The sequence below is a fragment of the Camelus dromedarius genome, chromosome 6 (genome assembly GCF_036321535.1).
Source record: "Camelus dromedarius isolate mCamDro1 chromosome 6, mCamDro1.pat, whole genome shotgun sequence".
Taxonomy (NCBI): Eukaryota; Metazoa; Chordata; class Mammalia; order Artiodactyla; family Camelidae; genus Camelus; species Camelus dromedarius.
Window position 1 is genome coordinate 8,552,191 of NC_087441.1, and position 23,589 is coordinate 8,575,779.

At 40.7% G+C, this 23,589-nt stretch overlaps 1 protein-coding gene across 1 annotated transcript in view; it reads right to left on the reverse strand.

Moving 5' to 3' along the window:
* The window catches only part of SNX9 (sorting nexin 9), a 95,215-nt gene that overhangs the window by 24,352 nt on the left and 47,274 nt on the right, over positions 1 to 23,589 (reverse strand). The window contains exons 5-9 of the mRNA XM_031456611.2: positions 10,857 to 11,022; positions 9,105 to 9,255; positions 5,759 to 5,843; positions 3,544 to 3,669; positions 3,307 to 3,424 (exon numbers count right to left, since the gene is read on the reverse strand). Of these exons, the coding sequence (XP_031312471.2) occupies positions 3,307 to 3,424; positions 3,544 to 3,669; positions 5,759 to 5,843; positions 9,105 to 9,255; positions 10,857 to 11,022 (646 nt within the window). The remainder of the gene's footprint in view (positions 1 to 3,306; positions 3,425 to 3,543; positions 3,670 to 5,758; positions 5,844 to 9,104; positions 9,256 to 10,856; positions 11,023 to 23,589) is intronic.

Genomic DNA, 23,589 nt, shown 5'->3' on the forward strand with positions numbered 1-23,589 from the left:
GAAACACTGCTCACCAAGAAGAAGAAACAAACCACTGACACTCACCAGACAGCATCTGAGATTGATCTCAGTGAAAGAAACCAGACTCAAAAGATTCAAAAGTCAGACTACACACACACTGTATGCTTCCATTTATAAGGATATTCCAGAAAAGGAAAACTACAAAGAACAGATCAGTGTTCCTGTGGGTTAGGATAAGGGGGAGGGGCTGACGATAAAGGGCCAGCACAAGAAAATCTGGGGAGGTGATGGAACTTTCTGTATCTTCAATGTCCTGCTGGTTACAAGACTGTGGTGGCAGCTGTCAAAACTCTTGGTACTTACTGTACACCAAAAGGAATGCATTTGCTGGGTAAAAGCTAAAAGAAATTACAAGCACAAATAAGCACAAGTTTCTTTTGATGAGAAGAGCATTATGAATGCATGTATCAAAACCTCCTAAAAAGTGGCCCCCTGGAACAGCATGATGGGTCTGGACACCTCCTGTACATAAAAACACTTCAAATTTTGCACTTTCCAGGAGTAGAGATTAAGTAACACATAAGCTTAAGCTCTGCAGAAGATGACCCACCTCATAAATTAGAAAGACCCCACACATCAGCATGGAGCTAAGGGTTATACTGAATTCTCTATTATGAATGAGTGAACTGCACCAAGAGTTTCTAACTTACTCATTGGCTGAAATTAATTAGTTAATTTAATGATCCTTACTCCTCCTGAAAAGGTTTCCGACGTAGCAAGTTTACTCCCAGACTGTGACTTCAGATGTTATCTTGCGCTTGTTAGGATTTTCGTATCAGGTTCCAGAGAATTTAAAAAAAAAAGGGGGAGAGGAGGGATTTCCATTTTCCCATTTTCTACGACCCTTACTTAGGTTTTCATTAAGTATGTGAATATACCAGTCTGGAACCCAGAAATAAAACCAGATTCATTCAATATTATTCCACAAAGAACAAAATCTATTAACACAAATTAAAAAAAACTTAGCTGTAAGCTTTCCGTGGATTGATTATTAAGTCCACAGAAATGTCATGACATCATCTACTTGGCATCCCCTTTGCCCCAGGATTTAAGCGAGAGGGCAGTTTATATAATGATGATCCTGTGGGCATCACAGGCAGGAGGCAGACAAGAGAAGGGAGAAATAAAGTGGCTTCTGTGCTTTTCAGTCTCCTCGGCACATGTCCCAGCCAGGGAATCAAAGCTCAGCTTTCTTCAGACTGAGGCGCTGCTGCTTTCTTGCTTTTCTATGACATCCCCTTAGCTTCAGGCCTGAACTTTTTAAAAAAAAAAAAACCAAACCTTACTATGGGACAACTGTGACTATGATGCTTTAAGATAGCAATGAATTATCTGATTTCAAATAAACAGTGTTAAAACCTAAGAGATAGGAGAAATCCTCATGACCCTGACAGCTCATTCATCCACTTATTTAAACATCACAGAGCACATATTATGTGCTAATCAAGTTAATAAAGGAGAGGAGATTCAGGAAACAGACTGAAACTTGAAAATATGGAGAAAGGCAGAAGTTAAGTTTTCATGGAAAGAGATCCAAATTTTTAAAAAGCTGTGATTTAAAACAGTAAGGATGACTGAAAAGAGGGTTAGTGAGCATCTGAATTGGGCACAGAACTGGGGGTGCAGTGACATGTCTGCGCCAACCTGGCCACCCTGACAGGGCTGTCACTCAGCTGCCCCAGCTCCATGAGGAGCTGCCTGAGGTCACCCCACACGAGGGCTCAGATGTGCCTGTCGGCCTGGCAGTGCAGCCCCACTCTCTGTTCTGCTATGACACTTCGAAATTTTTGAGAAGTTTTCCCCCCAAAATCAAAATGTGTTTAAAAACCAAGTTTCCATCTTTTCAAAAATTTCAGAGAAACATAAACATAACACAAAGTAAAGTACAAAGTCAAGTTTTAAGGAGAATAACTTTCTTATCCTAAGGTAAGCTAGGATCTAAGATGAGCTAGGCCATATCTCATAATGTGAACAGAGCAAGCTCTGGAACCACCCTCAAGTCCCCTTTCTCGCAGCACTGAGTGGGGCCTGTGGCGTGTCCCTGAGGTGAGGGCACGTATGTGAAATGCCCGGGCACGTGGGACGCCTGGCACGTAGGGACAGACCTCACTGCATCGCTGACCACGTCTGAGCTGGCTCTGCCATCCGGCTAGTTAAGATTCTCAGTCCCTCTCTAAACAATCTGTCTCAATTTTTGCCAGTGAGGATTAACCCGTCTCGGTCTCCCTGACCTCTGGGGGACCCGCTCCTCCTCTCTCTACTGGCTTAGGTGAGCCTCTCCATGACCTCACCTCTCTGAGAGCCTTTCTAGCTCTGACCTGTTAAGTCTCACTCTCATCTCTGATCCTCTCCTTTCTACACTTACAGTTTCATTCATCTAAACATTTTCGAGCTACATATGGAAACCCTTTCTAATCTCTATGTAAAGCTCAGTTTCTTTACAAACTTTTATTCTAATAGAAATAAACTGACTCCTGAGTAACTACATTCCAGTTTCTATTATTAGGCTGGAGATTAAAAAAAAGTCAATGACAGTTCTCAAAACAGACAGGAACAAATACTCTCCAACTGCATATTTACAAGGGTCTCTGGTAGCGCGGTGAGTTATTTACTAGATTATTTGGGGTGGGGGGAGTGGGGGAAACATGACACTAAACAAATAAGAAAAGGGAGAGGGTAATAATCAACAATAAACAAAAATATTTAAATATACAGATAACTGAGGAGAAGACTTATTAACCTCTTTCACTAATACCTCGACAGTCCATGGCTTCTACATCTGAGGTTTACTGACTTCTAATGAAACGACACAGCTGGACTGCGTAATGTGTTTACGTCATTTGGGACATACATTTTTATTTCCATTTTAGGCTATTTGGATCATTTCTATTTTCTCAGGTGTCATTTTCACATTTAAAAAATGCATATACCTCTTTTATAGGAGAGAGTTAGCAATAAAGACACAATGACTTGGAAAGGATGAAGCAGTAAAGACACAGTGACTTTGCCAGAATTCAAGCTACATATGTATACAGGAGCTCTGAGAGAAAATTTCATGAAACCTTCTTGTTAGGTGTTCAGGTAACTTCTGTGTGTGTGTGTGTGTGTGTGTGTGCGTGTGTGTGTGTGCGTGCGCGCGCGCGTGCGTGTGCGTGTGTGTGGTTTCCAAACTCCTACATCTTGCTCCACTCGAGGATGGAAAACGCCATTACTGGTTTACATGGGGGATACTCTAACTGGAGTCTTTTTATTTGTCACGCTGAGTTCAGTGTCACACACACTCACCTGTGACTTGCTTATCTGGAAGAGACGGGATTGGAATGGCTGACCCAAACTTAACCAGGAGGCGCTCATATAACCAGTCAAAGTGCTTATACCTGTGGTTTACAGATCGATTAGTGTTCTACAAAATAAGAGAAAGAAAGAAAGAAGTTACTAATGCCAACTACAGAAAATGAAGAAAAAAGCAAATTGTTACTAGCGATGCAAGCACGATTCTGTTTTGGTAACTCGGACACTTACAGTAGGTGTTAACTGATATTCGATGTAGCTCTTCAGACCATACATCTTGGAGCCCTTCCTGGGATCTGCTACCACACAGTCAAATGTAGAGGTAGGATAAACCCACATTGGGCCATAATCTCCAACCTACACAACATTGCAGGGAGAGTTAATTCTGTTACATGGAGAAATGATAAATATAATTGATGTAAGTCATCAAATGATTCTTCTTAGGACTAGAAGTCCTTAGAGGGTGATTCTCGCTCTTCTTTGAGAAGTTACATAAATGCTCTCTGTTCCTGTTAAGGTTACATTTAAAGAACACACTTAATGGGACAAGCCCTTCTGCTCCCATGTGGGCATCTCAGGCCATGGAGAGACAGCCTTTCCTCTAGAAGAGTGCTAGATGGAACACAGTTTTTCTCTCTCTTGTCCAGCTGTCTTAGTTGTATGTAATTAAGGGCTGTTTTTAAAAATTTCAAGTCTATTGCAAACCAATAGCTCTGTGAAATATAAAATTACACACTAGGATGTCTCAACAATGTCAAATCCCAGCAAACTTTCTCAACACTTACTCTCATTTGCTGTAAACTCAGTCCTAATTATTTTTAAATGTGAAAGGAGGAAAAGTGAGGTGGGGCAGGAAAGTTCAGAGGCTATTAGGTCAGGACAGTGAGTGGGACCCAGAGAATTTTAATAAAGGACTGAAGGTCTCTGACAACAAGTTACGATGACTCTCCAAGAGGAAGCCCGGGTCCAGAAAACGCTCTTAAATGCAGAGCAGGAATCTTTAAGAGGAACCTTTTGGGAACTTCTCTCAGTAACTGGGACCAAGAGAGGCAATTCTTATCAACCAGGGCCCAGTACCCACAGGGCCACACTTTACTAGTGGGTGTGGTTACTGGGCCTTAAAAGCAAAGAACCAGGTCTCTGCTTTCTCTTGGTTTTCTGAAGACTCTACGGCTTTCTTCAGCTTCGTTTTCCACACAAGAAGCCCACACAGGCAGGCAGGCCGGCCTACAGGATACGCGGGCCAGATTCAACCTAAAACGTGTGGGACAACGCAGATGCCGGGGTCCTTTAGCTCTGCTCCAACACTATCATGCTTGTTACAAAGTCCCCTCTGAGCATCTGAGGGGCAAGCCCACAGCCTCCTAATTCTGTGGAGCTTTAAATTTAATGAAAAGAACAAGGATACATATTCAGTATTTATAAGAAAGTCTAAAGAAATATGAAAACAAATCTAAAATAATCTTTAACTTAACCACTCAGAAGATAATTACTCAAGTTTGTTTTGAGGGAAGAAGGAGAAAAGGGCTCCTGGCCACAGCCCTTCTCTCTGGAGGTTTCTAGGATTTCAAGCTTTTCAAAGAAGTAGGAATAAGGAATATAAAAAATCCAGTATCATTCTTGCAATTTTATCAAGTTTCCCAGGACCCCAAGATTACAGAATAAGATCAGATGTTTCCTCCTTGTTTGAGTCCATGGTGATTACATTCAAGGGCCCCTGCCCTCCTGCCCTGCCCCTAACTTACAGTTACAGGATTAAATCAACAGAGTCAGAAGGCAGCTATGGTTCTCTCTTCCAGAATTTCATCTGGAAATATGCAGCTAGCTAGCTAGAAAATCTACCAGCAATTAACACTGGGTGAAACCACAGCGCCTGTGTCATGTCATGTAATGAGCTACTCGAAGGCAGATATTCTTAACGGTGTACGCACTCCTGGCATTGTATTTGGTAGCTCCATATCATGACATGATAGCTGGTTTATTGAAAGAAAGATTATTAACAACATTGTGGAAAAGGCAACTTATTCTGATAACATGCAAGTACTTTGCCAGGGTAGAAACCTAAATATCTGAATTGGGTTTATTAGCTAAATATATAGGGCTGGTAGAAAAACAGCCTATCCAAGATACTTCAGGATACTCTAGAGAAAGAAAAATTAATAAAAAACATACATTCTATGGGTGTTGTTGGTTCAATTACTAATAGTCTGAAAGGTAAAAAATAAGAATACCTAAACAATATAATGATGGGCATTAATTTATGCTAATGATCTTTCCTGCTCTTTAAACACTAACACACATTGTCAGTTACTTACTTGGAGCATTAAATGTGTTTAAAAATACTTTCCAAATGACTAATAACCCTCTCAGCTTTAAGGTATTATAAAAGAGATTACTTACAAACAAAGCAAAAAAAAAAAAAAAAAAAAAAAAAAGACAAACTTACAATGATGGGAATTTTCTCTTTGGGTTTTGCTAGCTGCTTGGCCAGCAGATACTGTTCCATTCCAGGCTTTGCAAATCCAGGAAATCTAATAATGAAGACAAGTGCTCGTGAGTCTTATGCTCTTCCTTGTAAGAATTCTACAACTCTAGTCCACATTTACTTAATACAACAGTTTGAACTTGTCCTGTCTTTCAGATGTACTGGACCTAGGAAACTGTGGTAAATGAAACCTAATGTAATCAGATTGTTCAATGGCCAAATAGTCATTTAATTAAGCTTTATCTGGTAAGAGAACAGTCTGACTCCAGAAAGTGTGATATTTATGGATACTCTGTTTGCTTAACTGGATGCGAGACACTATTGCCACACGAAGAGTGAAGGGCAGACTAGAAAATGTCCCCTGGGCCACAGGGGCAGAAAATACTGAGCGTATCAATTTGAGTGGACGACTCGGGGTGAAGGCCACATGGCGGCATTTTTACATCTACATTAAAGCTGCCTTTCAACAGTCTTCCTCCGGAGGCCATGATCACCCCAAAGAAGCTGCCCCTGTTCATAAGTCTTTGTGCCATTTTCTTTTGGAACTGCCTTCAGAACCAGTTTATGAGACACACAGAAAAAAACTAGTCTCCTTAGTAAAGAGACCCAAAACAAAATAAAGTTGGCTATTTCAGAAATGAGATCTATATCCAAAGCAAAGTTCTAAAATTGAAGAAAAGTTGGAATAAATGCACAGCTATCCAATATGCTAGTTCTAAAGAAGACAAGATTAATTTGGGTTTTAGAATTTAGGAAGGGAAAAAAAAAAAACCCCAGAAAGCGAAATACCTAAAATAGGAAACAAAAATCTTATTTCTACAAAAACCCAGCTACGTTACTTCTAGTTTCATTCATACATCAAGTTAACAGCCAATGTGATACTCTCAGGGGCCCGTATCTTTTCCTCATTCTCTATTGACCTCCCTTCATTCTCTCTTCCCCAGACATTCTTTAAAACACAGCTATTCAAGCGAGTGAAGAGTTGTCTAGGAGCTGGATGGCCTTGGGTTTGAATTGAACTCCAACACTTAACAGCTTTGTGCCTTTACAGCTTCAGTCTCCTTATGTGATGAATGGGACCAATATGACCTACACCCTTTAAGGTGATAAAGGAATTAAATGAAAAGATTTATATAAAGGCCCTAGTATATTCTCATACACTAAAATCATTTCTAATTATTCCATCATCTCTTTGGAAGTATCTCCTACAGCCCCTGGTTGTGTTTCTCTGTGCCTCTTCCACATCCTGAGCTTTCTTTTTCTATAAAACTTACTGCGCGTAACTGCCATTACCTATCTGCACATCACAGCAAACTACAAGTACCTGGAGAAAATGTATTTCATGGACCTAGAGGAATTATGGAAATATACTAAATGCTTCACGAGTTAATGGGCTAACCTGGAACACTTTTACTAAAGAAACTACAATTTTGCTAGAAAACGCTAATGGAAAAATTTGGGATTACACCTGGCGACAATGCCCTGATGAGGCTATAAGCTTCTGAGTGCAGGGATCACATTTCACGCTCCTTTTGGCATTCTTATGGACCACAAACTCTAGGGCTGACTATGCACTCATTTATCACTTACTGAACAGCAATGCAATCTATTAATTCTCTGAGTACCATCAAGATGTATTCTTGTAATGTCCAAATATACTTAAATTTCTGATCTCCTTTTCTAGTATAAGGTTTATGTTCCATAACTGGAATCATAGCTGTCATATAAAATGGACTAACTGCTGAAAAGTGTTAATATCAAAAAAAAAAATTTATAACTGTTATAAGTGAGTCATTTATACATTACTCTAGTTAAATAAAAATACGTAAGATTTTAAATGGCTCCCAGCACCACAGACAGAGGGGGATGCCTCAGAGGTGGGGGTGCAGATCAGGACTCCTTCCATTGGTTTCAACCTGGACTGAAACTAAAGGCAATCCCTTCACTTTAGAGATGCAGAAACTGAGTTTGGAACAGGGCACCCAACTTCCCCACGATCGTGCAGCAAATCAGAGGGCAAGCGTGCGGTGGTGGAGAGCACGGGAGGGGTGGTCAGAGGCCTGGCACGAGGCAGAACCTCACGTACCAGCTACGAGAACTCAGACTCGGCCAGTCATTTATCTCAGTCTCTGCATCTTCATTTTCAACAGGGGGCTGAGAGATATATTATACTGAAATGGGTTTTAAATATACTTTGTACTTAGGTTTAAAGAACAACTGAGGGTAGGGTAAAGTCATGACAGACTATATTGAGAATTTCAAATCTGATGCTAAAAAATAGGATGCAGTCAGTGATAATGACTGACTTTTAACTCATTTAATAACCTGATGCTATTTAATACACTCAGCAGAACTTGTAGGCCTCATTAAACTTACATACACATACATCAAAACTTAGACTCTTGATATATCTAGGTATATATCAAGCATGTTTACAATTTTTTTCCAGAGATAGATTAACATTCTTTGATATCTGCTTGGAATCATGAACTTGGAACACTGAGAAAAAGTACTAGTAATTTTAGAAAAACTACTTTAAATATAACTGCTAAAGTAGGGCATTTGAAGATAAATCATAAATTACATCTCCTTCAGGCTATACTGGTGTAAACTATGGACTCGCCCAGAACCTCTACCAAGGAACCCCACAGAGCTGTGTCTGTGTTCGCCCTTTCCAGTATGCCTTCCTGCTAAGCAGTGTTTCTACAAGTATTGCTCAAAACATTTTTTTTTAATCTAAGAATAATCTAAGTGTAAACAAAGCCTTAGAAACATTAGGCACAGTAGTGGAGTACACGTGTGCTCGGGAGGCTGAAGGCCTGGGCTGGAACCCTGACGACATCACTTCCCACCTGTGTGAACCTGGGCAGTTGTTTATAACCTCCATGGGCTTTAGTTTCTCCCAGATAAAACAGAGATTATATGTCCCATAGAGGGACATGAGGGTCACACAGGAGTGTATACAAACTGCTCTGCACAAAGCCTGGCACGTGGTAAAAGATTAATAAATAGTAAAACATTTACAAGAAAGTTATTAATATTATTTTTTGCTTCCCTGTGACATCAGCAAAGAAACCTTAAAATGTCAGGAGTTGATAAAGGTAGAAACAGTATTTGGCAGATGATTAAATGGAACAAATATTTCACTTTGAAATGAAAAAAAAATTTTTTAAAATAAGCTTCCAAGCTAAGAGCCAAATAAATATGATCAAATCACTCCCCAAACTCTGCAGTCACTCAAAAGAGAAAAAGCCTTTTTGATCTTCTGTTTCTACAGAGTCACGCTCCCCGAGTCCCTGAAGCCTACTTGTTAAGTGGCAGCTTCATGGAAGAGGAGGCTGCACGGCTGTTTCCTCGCTGAGCGCCCCCCGCTTCGGCTGACTCTGGGTCCTTGAAGTAGGCGGCAGACGACTTGGGCTCATCCCAGTCCTCATCCCAGTCGTCGTCATCACCTGTTGCTGGAGGTGGGCACGCAAGATCGTCAGTAAAGAAAAACAAAATAGAAGTGAGAGGACTTAATTTTCTGATTGCAACTATCAACTGGGTTAATCAATTTTTTAAAAAAGGAGAAAAGGGTGTGGGGTAGAGGATTATAATAAACATGTGAAGAGTACACGCTCTGCGGCCAGACGGTTTCGAGGCTTGAACTGTAGATTCTGCCTTTCAGTGTGAAAGACAAGTCAGAAACAACCTGAAGAGGGCTGTCGGTCTGAGTCACCTCAGATAAATGCCGACTATTAGAACGCCCCGTGGTACGTAGGGCAGACCTTTGTACATCGATAAATTTAGCTTTATAAACTTGCAAACAAGCAGACCAGAGACCCTTTAAGCCAAGAAGACTGGGGAGGACAAAAGGGATGATAGAGTTTTGGAAAGAAATTGTTTAACCTTAATAATAACACAGGTGAGAGAAGGACGAGGGGGTGGAAGAGAAATGAGAGACAAGTAGTAATTAACCAGCATCAGGAGTCTGAGATTCTGACAACAATCTCTGTGTCAGACAAGGTGCTGCCAGCTTCCCGCCCCCTTCCCTCCTCTTCCACTGTTCTGGGCCTCTGTCTCCCACTGCTGACGGCCCTTTACCAGCAGGCAGGAAACTGCCCTGGGACCTCTGCCTTCTAAGAGTGCTACCGCGAGAGGCCGAGAGACAAATGCCAAAACAAAAAAGAGAACAGACAGTATTAGAAGGATCCAGGCCAAGATTCCCGGAGCCATGCCAAGTTACTGCAGAAGCAGATGTCAGCAGTCTCGTCTGGATGTTTCTGCCCAGCCCACGCCTCCTGGTCCTGCCAGCAGCCAGCTCCTGTCTCGGAACCAGCACCTGTGCTCTTTACAGCTCCTGCGCTCTTTACAGCTCCTGCAGATGAGTCTCTTGCCATTTAGCACATTCAATTCTTGGCACAATGTGCTCACACAGGGATCATTCAAAAACAGTGGGAGGCTCTCGTATTGTTTTATTTAATTTCAGAGCAGACATAAATAGCCTTTTTAAATTCCTGAATTGTTTCTCCTTTTAGAAATTCCTCTTTTGCCTCGGTATTTTCATTAATAACCTAGGAGTCAAACAGGTACTTAAGGAAAAGATAGAGCAGCTAAGTCAGTGGTCAAACTGGGAGATATTCAATCTCTGTGCACATTTTTTTGGCCCAGGATTTAAAAAAAATTTTGTGTTGGTTGCTAAGATCTTAAAGTGGGAAGATACAATCAAGATTTCCAGTCTCTCTGGAACTGTGGTGGTCCAGGACCACTAGCTTAGTTCTCCCGAGATGGCATCAACCTGCTGGCTGGAGCAGGACTGCCTATCTCCGCCTTCCGCAGCCCCACAGCACTGCACTGTGGTTTTGCTTTAGGAACCTGGCCCCTGCAAGCGTTTGCACGTGTGACTCCTTGCAGGTAACTGAGATTGGACTAAATATCATAATTAAGGACTATCTACATTTGCATCGAAAAACAGGTTTGCTATGAATCAGAGCGCCTGAGAACAGTTCCTTTGATTAAATCTAAGTAACTCGGATGTCCTGTAAGGTGGGCTCCCTCACCAGCGGAGCCCCTTCCTCACCTGGTCCTTGGTAGGCCTGGGGATGACCAAAGGCAGTGTCCCAGTTGTTGGAGGTGTTTCTTTGGGCTGCAGCCCCCTCTGGTTTGGCGCCCCAGCCATCCGAGTTTTCCCAGTTTCCAGATTTGGAAGCATTCCAGGCTGACCAGGGATCACTGCCACCGCTGACCTGTTGTTAGGGGGAAAAGGGAAAGGATTTGTGACTTCCAGGAGGCATTACTCATTTCAGCAGGAATCACACAACAATTGAATAGGGTTGCTGAAAAATTGACAGAATTTTAAAATAACTTAAAATTTAAATAAAAAATTTAAAACATGTAGGAAAGCACAAAAAGCAGCTGGATTTTACTGATGTTAAGAATTTGCTACATTTGCTCGGAACTTTACAACCAGTAACAAAGAAACTCCCTTTCTCTTCCTTCCCCCCAGGTAACTACTTTTCCTACTTTTTCATTCCTGTGCATGTTCTCATACTCCTGTTGTGTGTAATGGAATGTGTAACACATTTATGAATAACAATCGTTTTCTATTTTTAAAACTGATCTGAACAACACTGTACTCTATGTATCTCTTTGTAAACTTTTTTTCACTTAACAGTATGTTTTTGAGATTATACATGCTGATAAGAATCTGTTTTATTCACTTTAACTGATTTATAGTAGTCAGTTGTATTTTTAATTTCTAATTTTTATTTGAGAAGGTAGTATGTTCTCAGTAAAATAAATTCAAATAGTATAAAAGAATATGAAATTTAAAAAATATTCCTATCACCTTAAGATGCCAGTCATCCTTTCAGAGATAATAGCTCCTAATACCTTACATATACTTACTCAAACATGCCATGCAGAGATCCTTTCTGTTTTTAAACATACTGTAGGTGAGCCCAAATTATACTTTCTGCTCTGCTCTTTTCTTTTTCCATATAATAGCCTGAAATATTCTCCTAGGTGCATTAGCATGTCTCCTAGGATGACATCATTCTTTCACACTGCTCCATTGAGTTCCACTGTATTTATTTCCCATAATTTAAACAGCATATGCTGATACTCATGCATCTTGTTTTCAGTATTTTGCTACTGTGAATGATGCTGCAAGGCCCATCTTTGTACATCTTTTCCCAAGGTTCCAAGAGATCTATGTGAAATTCCCAGAAGAAAAATTGTTGGGCTAAGGAAAGTGTGCACCTAGAATTGATATATTTTTTTCAAATTGATTTCCTAAGAGATTATAAAGTTATAGTTCTACACTCCTACTGACATGCCAAGGGTCTCGTCTTGCATAAACCGGTTACCATTCTCCAAAATAATTTAAGAAATATTTTCTCCCATTATTCCTTAGTGTAATTTTATAGTTTAATTATTAATATTATAAATAAAATGTAGGAACAGGTAATAATTGGCACCCAATTCCAAAAATTTCAGTAAGAGGACCTATAACCCACCTCTCACCCCTGAGGCAACCACAGTTTTTGTTTTTGTTTCCTTAATTTTTTAATTTAAAATTTCCAACCTATATGGCACTTACTTCAGTAAATAATAAAGGAATCCAATTTAACGTTTTCCTGTAGTCAGTCTGTTGCCCTAATACCATCTAATGAATAATCCATCTTTCCCTCACTGATGTGAAGTATCACACACTGGACTTGGGCCTACTTCTGGACTCGCTACTGTATCCTACTCATGCATTCATACTAGTATCAAGCTACTGCAGAGCCCACTAGATAGCATGCCGTTAGAACAAGTTTTAAAAAAGGCATTTATTTTCGTTTGAATCACCTTAAATTTACAGATAAATTCAGGGGAAACAAATAATGCATTTAAAAAAAATCCAATATTGAATCTGTTCACTCAAGAACATGGAATAGCAAATTTTCCCCTTTACTTGAGTCCTCTTTCTCACATGAAAAAAATCTGGTGTTGGTAAAAAAGAAAAAAGAAAGAAAAAAAAGAAAGAAAGATGGAAAGATAGATTAAGAGAGAGATTTACAAGAAAATTACCCAAACTGCCTCATGTGTTTTAGAATGCTATGGTGGTGGGTCTTTTTTTCACTTTTTACCAGCTGACACATGGGGTGGGTAAGTGCCTGCCACCTACTGAAAGCATCAAAAACAGCACACATTTTACATGAGAAAGTATGACTTCATTCTAACATCTTTTATATCTTTAAGAAAAAAAAGTGACTAGTGATTTTGCTCAAAGTCAACTATTAATAGCAGAAAGACAGTTCATCCTTATGACTGAATTTCTCGAATATATGATTCACAAGGAGCTACTCTCAAGCCACTCCAGTGGATACTGGAAAGGAAGGCGGTCGTGTTGAGGGCCTGACAATCACACTTCATTTATGAGAATCCCTTCCTTTCACAGTTTTCTTTAAGGAAGAGAGTTTTATTGAGCAATATTATACTCTGTGCTCCAAACTATGAGGTTTTGTTTTTAGAATAAAAACTTCAAAAGGTACAGAAATTTTGGATAGTTTGATGACAATAAGGACAGACATTCATCTGTCTAGCATTTCTATAAACTGCTGAGGAAAAGGAATGGAAGGGTTATAAACTAGAACGTTAGGAAGAGGGAAAGTTCAGCGCCTGCGTGCCGGCGACCTCAGATAAAGGCTTTCACCAATACTGAGGAAGAAACGGGATGTGAACCACTCACAGCAAGTATCCCAGGAGAAGGTACAACTTACCAGGACAGAAACACATGGCATGATAGTTCTTTCAGAAGTTTCTTTGTTTATAAACTGCTTGTAATAATTGCTATACTATTTGGTGATGGGTATGATCTTAGCTCTCTACCTCATTTATGAAATCCTTGTTGGTAAATCTAGTAATTGCTTCTGTCTTTTTTTTCTCTCTTGAACATTCTACCTTGTTTCAACTTGACTCCTACTCATAAATCTTTCAAAATCTAGCCAACTAGAAAAGAATCTCTCCAGGTTCCATCATTGACTTTTTCACTCGCGCTCTCTCTCAGGTGACCTTTACTGACTTCTAGGCCCCTCCTCTAATATCAATAACTAACAATCAGCCACGCGGCCCAACACGGTCTGTCTCTCTGAACCCACCCTTCCCGCACTTTGGCCTCTGGCTCCTTTGCTTTCTGCTCCCAATAACCCTCTGTCCCTTAACTGCAGGCATCCGGTCATCCACGCCTCTTCTCTCTTGTCTTCCAGCTTTCCTTCCATGTCTTCATCCTCTTCTCTTCCCTCCCTTCCTGGTAACAAACCCCTTCTGACTCTATCAATCACATTAATTAAAAACCATTCATTTAGACCTAATGGACAACAGAAGAGATTCCAAGCTCCTTAATCCATTGACCAAGACCCTAACTCTTCCTCGTACTCTCATTACTCACCAGTAGCCCTCACTCTGTGCTTCAACCTGCAGTTTCCCAGACTTCCCTACATCCCTGCCTTTGCTCAGGCTAGACTCTCCCTGCATGCAAAATCTCCTTCCTCATCTTCCTAAATTCTGTCACAGTCCTACCCACTGAGGGCGCTGGCCTCAACCTGCTGGCGGACACGCAGTCACATCCTTCCACTTTCTTCCAAAGTTCGTCTTCTGTTAGAGTTATCTGCATATCAGCTGGTCATTCCACTAGGAAGTCCTGGGCAAACACTTCCCCCAAAAGATTCTCAAAATGCCTTAAATAAAGTGGCAAGGACTCAAATATTTTTACTTAAAGTAGACAAATATGATGTTCTTGATCATGTGTACGAAATACATATTATTCTTTGGCTGACATCTGACCTTTGTACCATTACCATTATTTCACAAAGATGGAAATCCGATTTTCCTCATGTATACAGACTTGAGCCTTTTCTAGGAAAATACCTCACTGTGGTCAACTGCAGAATAAGTGATTTTCAGCACTACCATCCTCTTAAGAGAACAAAGCCTTCCAAGTTATCAGCAGCGCAGCAGTGCACTATAGACAAGTTGGAGGATACTGACAGGTATCGATGGTCAGACAGATGGACATGTGTGTGATAAAGCAAGAACAGTAAAATGTTAATGGTAAAATCTAAGAGGCAAGTATACAATCATTCATTATGAAGTTCATTTAACTTTTCTATGCTCAAAGTTTTGGCAAATGTTGGAAAATTCAACCAACAAAACTTATGCTACAAATATTCTGTCTTCTGAATTGCGGGAGGATACATGCAAGGGACAAGAGAAGATCTGTGCCCATCAGGGTCACCAGTGGTGATGTCCTACCGTCTATGAACGTGGGGCCTGCACCTAGTGATTTGTAAATTAAGTATTTGTTAAATTAAAACAGTCCCAAAGCATGTTTGTCTGGATCTCTAGTATAAATGCATTTTAATCTGTCTGGCACTAGAACTGGCCAATTATCTGACTCTCCCCCTAACTCCCAGTCCAACTAAAGTAAATGCTCCTTAAGGCCCAAAGCAATGTATTCAACATATTTGCTGATTTGGCACTCTAAATTTTAAAGTTATCCTATCCTCATAAGGCAAAGAAATGCATTTACATTGGCTTTACATCATGTGACTTATTTTAATGTCTCCACCGAAAGGAGACTGGCTTGTCTCTGACTGTAGAGCAGAAAGACAGAGAACGGAGTCAGAATGGCCATGATGGCGTGGGCGGGGATAGGTATTCCCGAGATGATAACCACAGGAAAGGTGCATCTTACAAATGCGTAACATGGGTTAAAAGGGGGCAAGGATAAGAACACTGGTCCGCTGGTTGAATTTTAAATCCACTTGTGAAACTGTGGGAATTTGACTCAAGTAAATTTCACATGGGTGCAGCGGTTAAGAACTTAAGCTCTAGAGCTGTCCACCTGGGTCTGAATCCCAGCTTTATCTTACTAGCCGTATGAGCTTGGGCAATTCCCTCCACCTCTCTTAGTTTCCACACTTACAGAATGGGTATCATAACATTAACTTGCTCCTAGAAGTTTTGTAAGGATTAAATGACATAATGCATATAAAGCACGTAACATAGTATCTGGCACATGGTACGTGTTCAGCAGAGGTTATTTTACTACATGAGGGCTCATCTAGAATGTAAAGAAAAGAACGAGGACTGGTAAGTCCCCATTAGTTTATGCTTTAGAGGAAATGATCAGTTATATTTCCAAATGGTTCAATGCCAGGTCACATTAATAGGGAAACTTCTGATTAAACAGGTGATTATAAACACTTAAGATATTTTCTATTTTAGCCAAAGGTCTGTTTAGTTCAGATACATAAAAGAAAGAGGAAGACAGAAACGTTTTGCCATAAAATTCAAAAGCAACTCTAAATTCTTGGGATTCTCGGCACATCCTCTGTGTGCTAAATGCTGAGATCTTTTCTTCAAAGCCTAACCCCTACTACAACAAACTGGGCTACAACGATCTGGTTTAATGACTCTTTGGCCCCTGACTTCTTTGCTCTCAATTTCAATAACCCCTTTTGTCCCTCATCTGCAGACATTTGGTTGCACAATAATGCATTCTGCTCCTGCACTAAGGTTTCAAACTCTGAGGTACCTCTCCTGTCCTCTTCTACAGCTCTCCCTCCTCTCTTCTTTCTACTAAGCAACGTCACCATTCTCTCCTTTCCCCACCCTGTACGGCACCAATCCCATCTGGGCTCTGTCACCTGCATGATTAAAAACTCTTCGTTGGACCTTGCTGTCCATGGAATAAATCTATCAATCAAGTTTCACTGAAAGTCTCAGCTAAAAGGCCTTCAAGGTGTAAATCTCCGTTACCCTTCCAATTCGTATATGGTCCACATTCTGGGCTGCCATGTCCCCAAGAAGAGCTTTAGTAAAACAGCTTACCTGAAACAATCACCTCACTTGGGGAAAAAAGGATTACTTCTAGGGAGTTTAAGTGTTTATTTCCTCCTGCATCCAGGTTTGAATTTTACCTTATTTATGGAAGAAGAAGGAGAAGGAGAAGATGAAGAAGGTGGTGATTGGCTGAGACTCTCAATACAACCAATCTGAGCCAAAATATCCACCTTGAAATAAAAAAAGGTGCTCAGTAAATGAAGAGGAAAAAGAGAACACCAAAGCTAAAAACAGCAAATGCATATCCGGGCTAAGTTCGCCAGAAAGTTCCAGCATGCCACTCATGCACAGACATTACATGCAAAAGCAAAGTCCCTATTGCGTATAGTGGCTTCTCTTCAATGCGTTAGTATGTACTCTAAAGGCTGTTGTTGTCACAACACAGTATCACTGAAGCACTAAAAACAATTATAAACAGCACAAAAGGAATGGAGCAAATATCATGCAAGTCATACAATCGATGAAAAACACTCCAGAGGAAAAACACAGCCAACCTTTAAAAACTGTTAGGATGTTGAACCAGTGCTTTCAAAGCCATCAAACACGTGAGATGAGCAAAGTGCCTGGACGATACAAAGGAACCACAGAGCCAAGGAGGACCTACCAAGCCCAGCTGAGAGCACAGAAGAGCCCGCCAGCCCAGTGGGTGCTCCCGAGCCGCTGACTGGCTCGGTGTGCGGCACCGACGTGAGAACAGATAACTGACACCCCCATGGAGCGAGTCAATGGCCAAACCAGCACCGCTGTTGAGAGGACAACCCTGGAGCCAGATTTCCAGGCTTCGAATCCCAGCTCCACAGCTATCTAGTAGAGAAGGCATTACTATCCACATTTACACAGCGTTAGGAGGATGCACTTTTCGAGTATAACCCTCTTGCGAAGTAAGTGGTGGTATTACTTCCATTTTGTAGACATAACAAATTTGATTTTGGAAATCAACTGATACACAAAGTAGACAAACAAGATGGAGTATCAGGCAGCCAATTTACATTTCCATTTAAAACTAAAAAAAAACAAAACAAAAACAAAAAAGGTATGAAATTGCTTTCAAATCACTGGAGATCAGGCAATAAAGGACCTGACCCCAGCCCGGAAAGACTTTCCAAGCCACAGGTCAGGGACGGGGAACCACACAGACCACAGTGTCTGTGAATTGAGAAGACAGAGCTGGGGGCCTGAGGCAGGGAGTACTGAGGAGAGAGCTGCACGGAGAGCTCCGGGGGACCCAGGACTTAGGCTGAGCACTGATCAGCGTCTGCACTGAGGAAGCTACCATATGAAAGGATGAAGGATCAGTCCCCCAGGTGGGGCGGTTCTTACCAGCCAGAATGGAAGACCTCATTCACAGGGGTGGTATCAGGTACAGCACTAAATAGATAAGCGAAAAATAGCCCTAGGTTGAACATTGCTCTGGCCCCACTTTAAAAAGCTTAAACTGATAAAGAATTAAACTGTTTCTAAGTAACTTAACTACATGCCAGAACAGAACTCAAAAATATTTATGGGAATACAAAAATATCCAGCACATAACGGGAAAATCACAGTACCTGGCATCCAACAAAAAATCATCAGGCATGAAAAGCAGCAGGAAAACACGACCCACAACAAGACAAAAATACATCAGTTGAAGCTGACCCAGTAATGACACAGATGACAGAATCAGCAATACTTAAGAGCAGGAAAGCTTTCAAATATTGATGAGACAGAAGAAACACTTGAATGGGCTTCCATGAAGTGTCAAATTTAATAAGCATAAAGGAAAAAACAACCACTCTAGTGGACTGAAACACATTGCATCAATGTCAGTCCATGGGTCTATGATAATGCTTAAAAGAGAGAGAGAGAGAGAGAGAGGAAAATTCATTTGTCACTGTTTGCAGTGGCTATTAAAATAACTTCCTACTCTGAAAACTGGCAATTAAAGGGAAAGAATTAGGCATCTATACTGAATTCCAATAGAAACTGTTTTTCAAGGCAGCTAAGTAGCTCCAGGTAATGAAGGGAAGTGCTACTTTACACAGAAGAAAGCCAACTCAGTCAGCGTGGAAGGAATAACATTACTGATTCAGGCAAGGATTATCATCTGGTAGCAAACCATCGTATGGTTAATAGCACTAAATTAAGACAGATAATCTTCTGGTCATAAGGAGAAAACATAACTTGACAATGGAGGCACAAGATAGTCATTAACTTGACACAAGGTCATTCTGATCATTAATGGTGGGGTGACCAGATATTATGCCTTCTGAGGTGATGTAGCATGAATATACAATATCACCTATTCTTTCCCAAAATGTTCAATTTGAATCCTTTGAGCCTTTAGGTACAACTTCCAATTTACAAGGAATACAGAGGATAGAGGAACAACTTAAACTTACCAAAAGGACCAACCAGACAAGTCTAGGAGATAGGAGTTCTATAGGACAACTGGTGAGTCAGAATTTAAAAAGCAGCAACTGTGCTAAAAAAAAAAAAAAAAAAAAGACTGACAAGGACTAAGGGACACCAGCAGATACAAAGCTTGGTCCTTAGATTGGACACCATTTCATAAACAAGCTGTAAAGGACATTCTGGGGTCAGCTGAGAAAATTAAAACTGGTCTGGTGATTATGTGAGATGAAAACTTACTGAGAAGGAAAAGAAAGGATCATCCATTTTTAAAAGGTTACAAAGAGTAAATATTCTCACGCATGTCTCACAGGCATGCATGTGTTTACCCACGTTCACATAGAGGAAATGAGACACGCACCAAGGTGTAAACAGCAGTGGATGGTGGGAATCTGATGCTCGTCTCTTTGCCAGTCTGACTTTCTAATTCTCTACAGTATGTATGTACTGCTTCTGTAACAACAGAAGTTTGTTTTAAAACATTCTTTCTAAAGAAAAAAACCCCACTAGTCTGTAACTGCTGACCACAAAAATGACAGGTCTGGTTTTGTTGCATTTTGCTACTTTACTGTACTCTGCTTCGGATATGACATCCTTGAGAGACAAGGAAGAGTAAGAATCAAATTCTTACTTCTGACACTGGCATCAATGAAAATGCAGTAAGACCTGGGCAAGGGCCTGTCTGGATAACAATGGTGAAGTCAACTCAGTTCACTGGTTTCCCAGTTGTTCTTCAAAGCATGGTCTAAGAAGAACAACTTTCCCTGCACGGATTATGAGGCTGGGAGAAGACGGGCAACAGGTGTCTGCTTGCACTAGGTCAGACTTCAAGGGTGATCGAGGTTTGAGAATTAATGAAAAAGATAACCTACATTTCATTAAGGTTGCTTTCTGTTTGGCTTACTACCAAACCAGCCAACTGAAGTACAAAGAAAATATGGAGGTTCAAAAGATACTGATCAGTGGGTACAGCTCCCTCTGGCCACCTGGCTCCTTACAGAGGATGCACAAAGTTCAATATAGGTCAATACAGATCATTCAGTTTGATACGTCTACCAGGTAAGAAGGGTCGCTAATCATGGGTGCAGTGCCTTGTATATTGTCATCTTGGGGGAAAGGATCTGGAAGCATTTGAGGGCCTACCTTATTGCCATATAGAGACATTCCTGCTGTGCCTCAGTCACACACATATACGTTCTGCTTGTTATGCTGCCTGTCACACTACCACACCCTAATATATGCTCTCCCGCTCGCTCGGAAGGAAAGAAGGAAGAAAGGACTTCAGGGCAAGACTTTGACCAGTGGGGCGGGGGCACAGCTCAGTGGTAGAGCGCGTGCGTGCGTGAGGTCCTGGGTCCAATCCCCAGTGTCCCCATTAAGGGGAGAAAGATCCTAAAACAAATAAATCAAAGAAAAAAAAAGACTTTGTCCAGTGGTATAGAACAAAAATGAATGGAAAGCTACTTGTTTTGTGAAGACTGAGGCAATTATGTTTTTGTTTGTTTGTTGCAACTCACCTGCATGACCTACATATCCGAAGTCTTTATCTGGACATTCCTCACTCATCAAACATCTAATAACCAACATACCAATTATGTTAGGACATGGGAACAGAGAGCAAATACTGTGATTTCTATAACCCATGAACATTTTAATCAGCTTCTGACAAAGGTTAAGGTCTTTTTTTCAAAAAGGCCTATGGAAGGTATAAAATTCTCTCATATAAAAAGCCTAACCATTTCAGCCCAAAACACAGAAGAATTTGCAAAATTTCCTATTTTGTTCTTATATATCTTCTGCCCAAAGGACATCACCTAATTCTATAGATGAACTTCTACTTACTTCAAAAAAACCACTAACAGAAATATAAAACCCGTACACTCTTTTTAAAGTCCATTTGTAGCCAATCACATCACTACTACTGACTGGAAGTTACCCCCCAAAAAAGTTTAAATGGCTTAGCAGGTCCTTTATTAACTCACATTCTGAAGCTACAGATGTCAATTCCAGGTATTTATTTTTTAAATAGTGAAAGTTAAAGGGATTTGCCTTAAAAAATTTGCCTTAAAAAATAGAAAATATTTGCTAAGAGGATTTACTTATTTTTTTCGCACAAAGTCTTAAGACAGGTAGCTTTATGTGCCAGACGGGATGGTGCTACAAGGAGCAAGGCCACCTGCCTCCAGATGGACTGCGTAATAAACGTCCACGTGAAACGGGCTTTTACGGACAGTCCTCTGTGACGGTTGTGGTGCAACACGCTGACCAGCCCCTCACCACAGCAGTTTTAAGGTTAAAAACAAAACAAAACCACCTTTTGCCTTTGTCATTTCTCTCTTGTTAGATGAAACCAAACAGCAAAACAACCTAAACAATAAAATTCAGCAGTGTGTATTTCTGAATGGGTCTCAGATGCAAAGAGCTGTCTGACATAAGGAAGGCGTCTGTGATCAACAAGGCACGGAAGGCTGGCACTGCCTAATGCGGCTCTGGGGAAAAAGTCAACAAATCGTCTGAACAGATGTGCACAACCTCCCTTAAAAAGCCCTGCAACCCAGTAAAAGGGATTCCTGTGGGGCTGGGGAGGGGTGGGGAAACAGAACCGCTGCGCTGAGGATTGTGTAAAGAGGAAAGTCCACCGTGCGACAGGCCTTACCTTGAGATAATGAAGTAGTAAGTCTTTGTGAAGTTTTCTCCTGCTGATCTGTTTTTAAATGGGCTATAAAATGGTCTTAAAATGGCCTACAAATGGACTTTTTTTGAGAAATGAGAAAGCAAAATGTAGTTTCAACATAAAATTACTAGTACCTTTCTCATTCCTTAATGAATAAAAATTCCGTCATAACAAAACACCATTACACTGAAAATTTCTACATAATAAAAAGATGTTATATCCTTAAGTACCCACTTAACTTTGGGCGTTTAATATCCAAACTGTTAGAAATAATTAACAATCCCAGAGGATTTTCTGTAAGAGAATTTCCCTATTTTTAACTGGGTGACCCAGCAGATGGTAGAGTGGAGGGCTTCAATAATTCCTAGTCAGTCCTACAGCCAAAGCTGAGAACACAAACCTCCTTTAGACAGAGATTCAGGACGAAATCTGTAAATAACATTTTCCATTCAAAGTACTTTTTCACGTATTTATGATTGAACAACAAAAAAATTATTCCAACATATGCAGAATACTATGGCGCAAAATCTCCTACTGATTATGGGAATAGAAAAAGTAAGACAAAATCTCTGCTTCTCACCAAGCTTACAAGTTTACAAATAATATAACTTGTGACTAGAGTCATAAATGGTACTAACAGAATTGAGACGAAGAAAAGGGAAAAACAAAAAACGCTTCATGAAGGACATGATATTTGAGCTGAACCTGGCTGGAGGGGTGGGCAGAGGCCGTCATTTTATCATTCTTGGAAAAGACGGCACAAGACACAAAGAAAGGTCTACTTGGAGAAGAGCCAGTTTGGCTGGGATTTAATACAAAAGTACAAGGATAAGGTAAGGATGGGGCCATGTTAAGGAATCACAGACATATAACTGAGACTGGAAAGGTATCTATTCCCATCTCAAGTTCAGAGGAATTTCTTACACAATTTCCCTACCACGCGCTGTTCAGTGTCTGCTTGATATTCAGACTGAGAGGACAGCGACTGTCTCCCCAACAGCTCTTTCTCCTGACATGCAGAAAAGGTTACCTGTTTCAGGAAGCAATGCGGGAGTCCCTGAAGTTTATAATGTCTTATTTTAGAGGCAGTGGTGTATAAGGTAACTATAATGAACAATTATTAAACCCCTACTAAGTACCAACTGTTTTAAACACTAGAGCCATTTTTCCATTCACTCTTTCCAACAATTCTGTGAGGTCTTACAGATGAGGAAGCTGGGTACCTCACCCTGAGTCAAAAAGAAAGTATGAGATTTGGGGATTTAAACCCAGGCAAGGTCTGGGATTGAAATCAAATGTTTTTCTGCTTTGCACATCTCCAGGGTGCAGACCACTCCGGTCCATAACAATGGCTCACAATGAACCTTAGGGTTTTAATGTGCAATGAAAAAGAGAGCACAGAAATAAGCAACATTTCAGAGAAACAGAAATGGGAAAGTCAGGAAGAGAAACTAGTTTTGTGGGGAATTAATAAGTGATTCTGTTCATGTGGAGTCCGAGATACAGAGAGGTAGGCAGAGATGTTCAACAAAAAGCTGGACATTGAGCAAACCGAAGAGAAAATTCAAGGCTGGAGAGATGTTTATAAGGGAATCGTCTCCGTGGTTAGAGAGGGCAGAAGAAGGAGAGAGGTTGGAACAAAAAAGGTCAGAGGAACAAAATCGGGATCGTTCCTCGGAGGGAAGAGGTGAGAAAAGAAGGAAGTATTTTGTTAAATGTCTTCCATGTGTCCGATGCCACTTTATACAAGTGGCCTAGTCCTCCAGCAATTCAGGAAGCAGGTATTAACCCAAAGCCATGACTTCTGCCTAGGGAAGCCAGAATCAAACTGAGCTCTGACGCCAAGCCCTGTACCATGCTT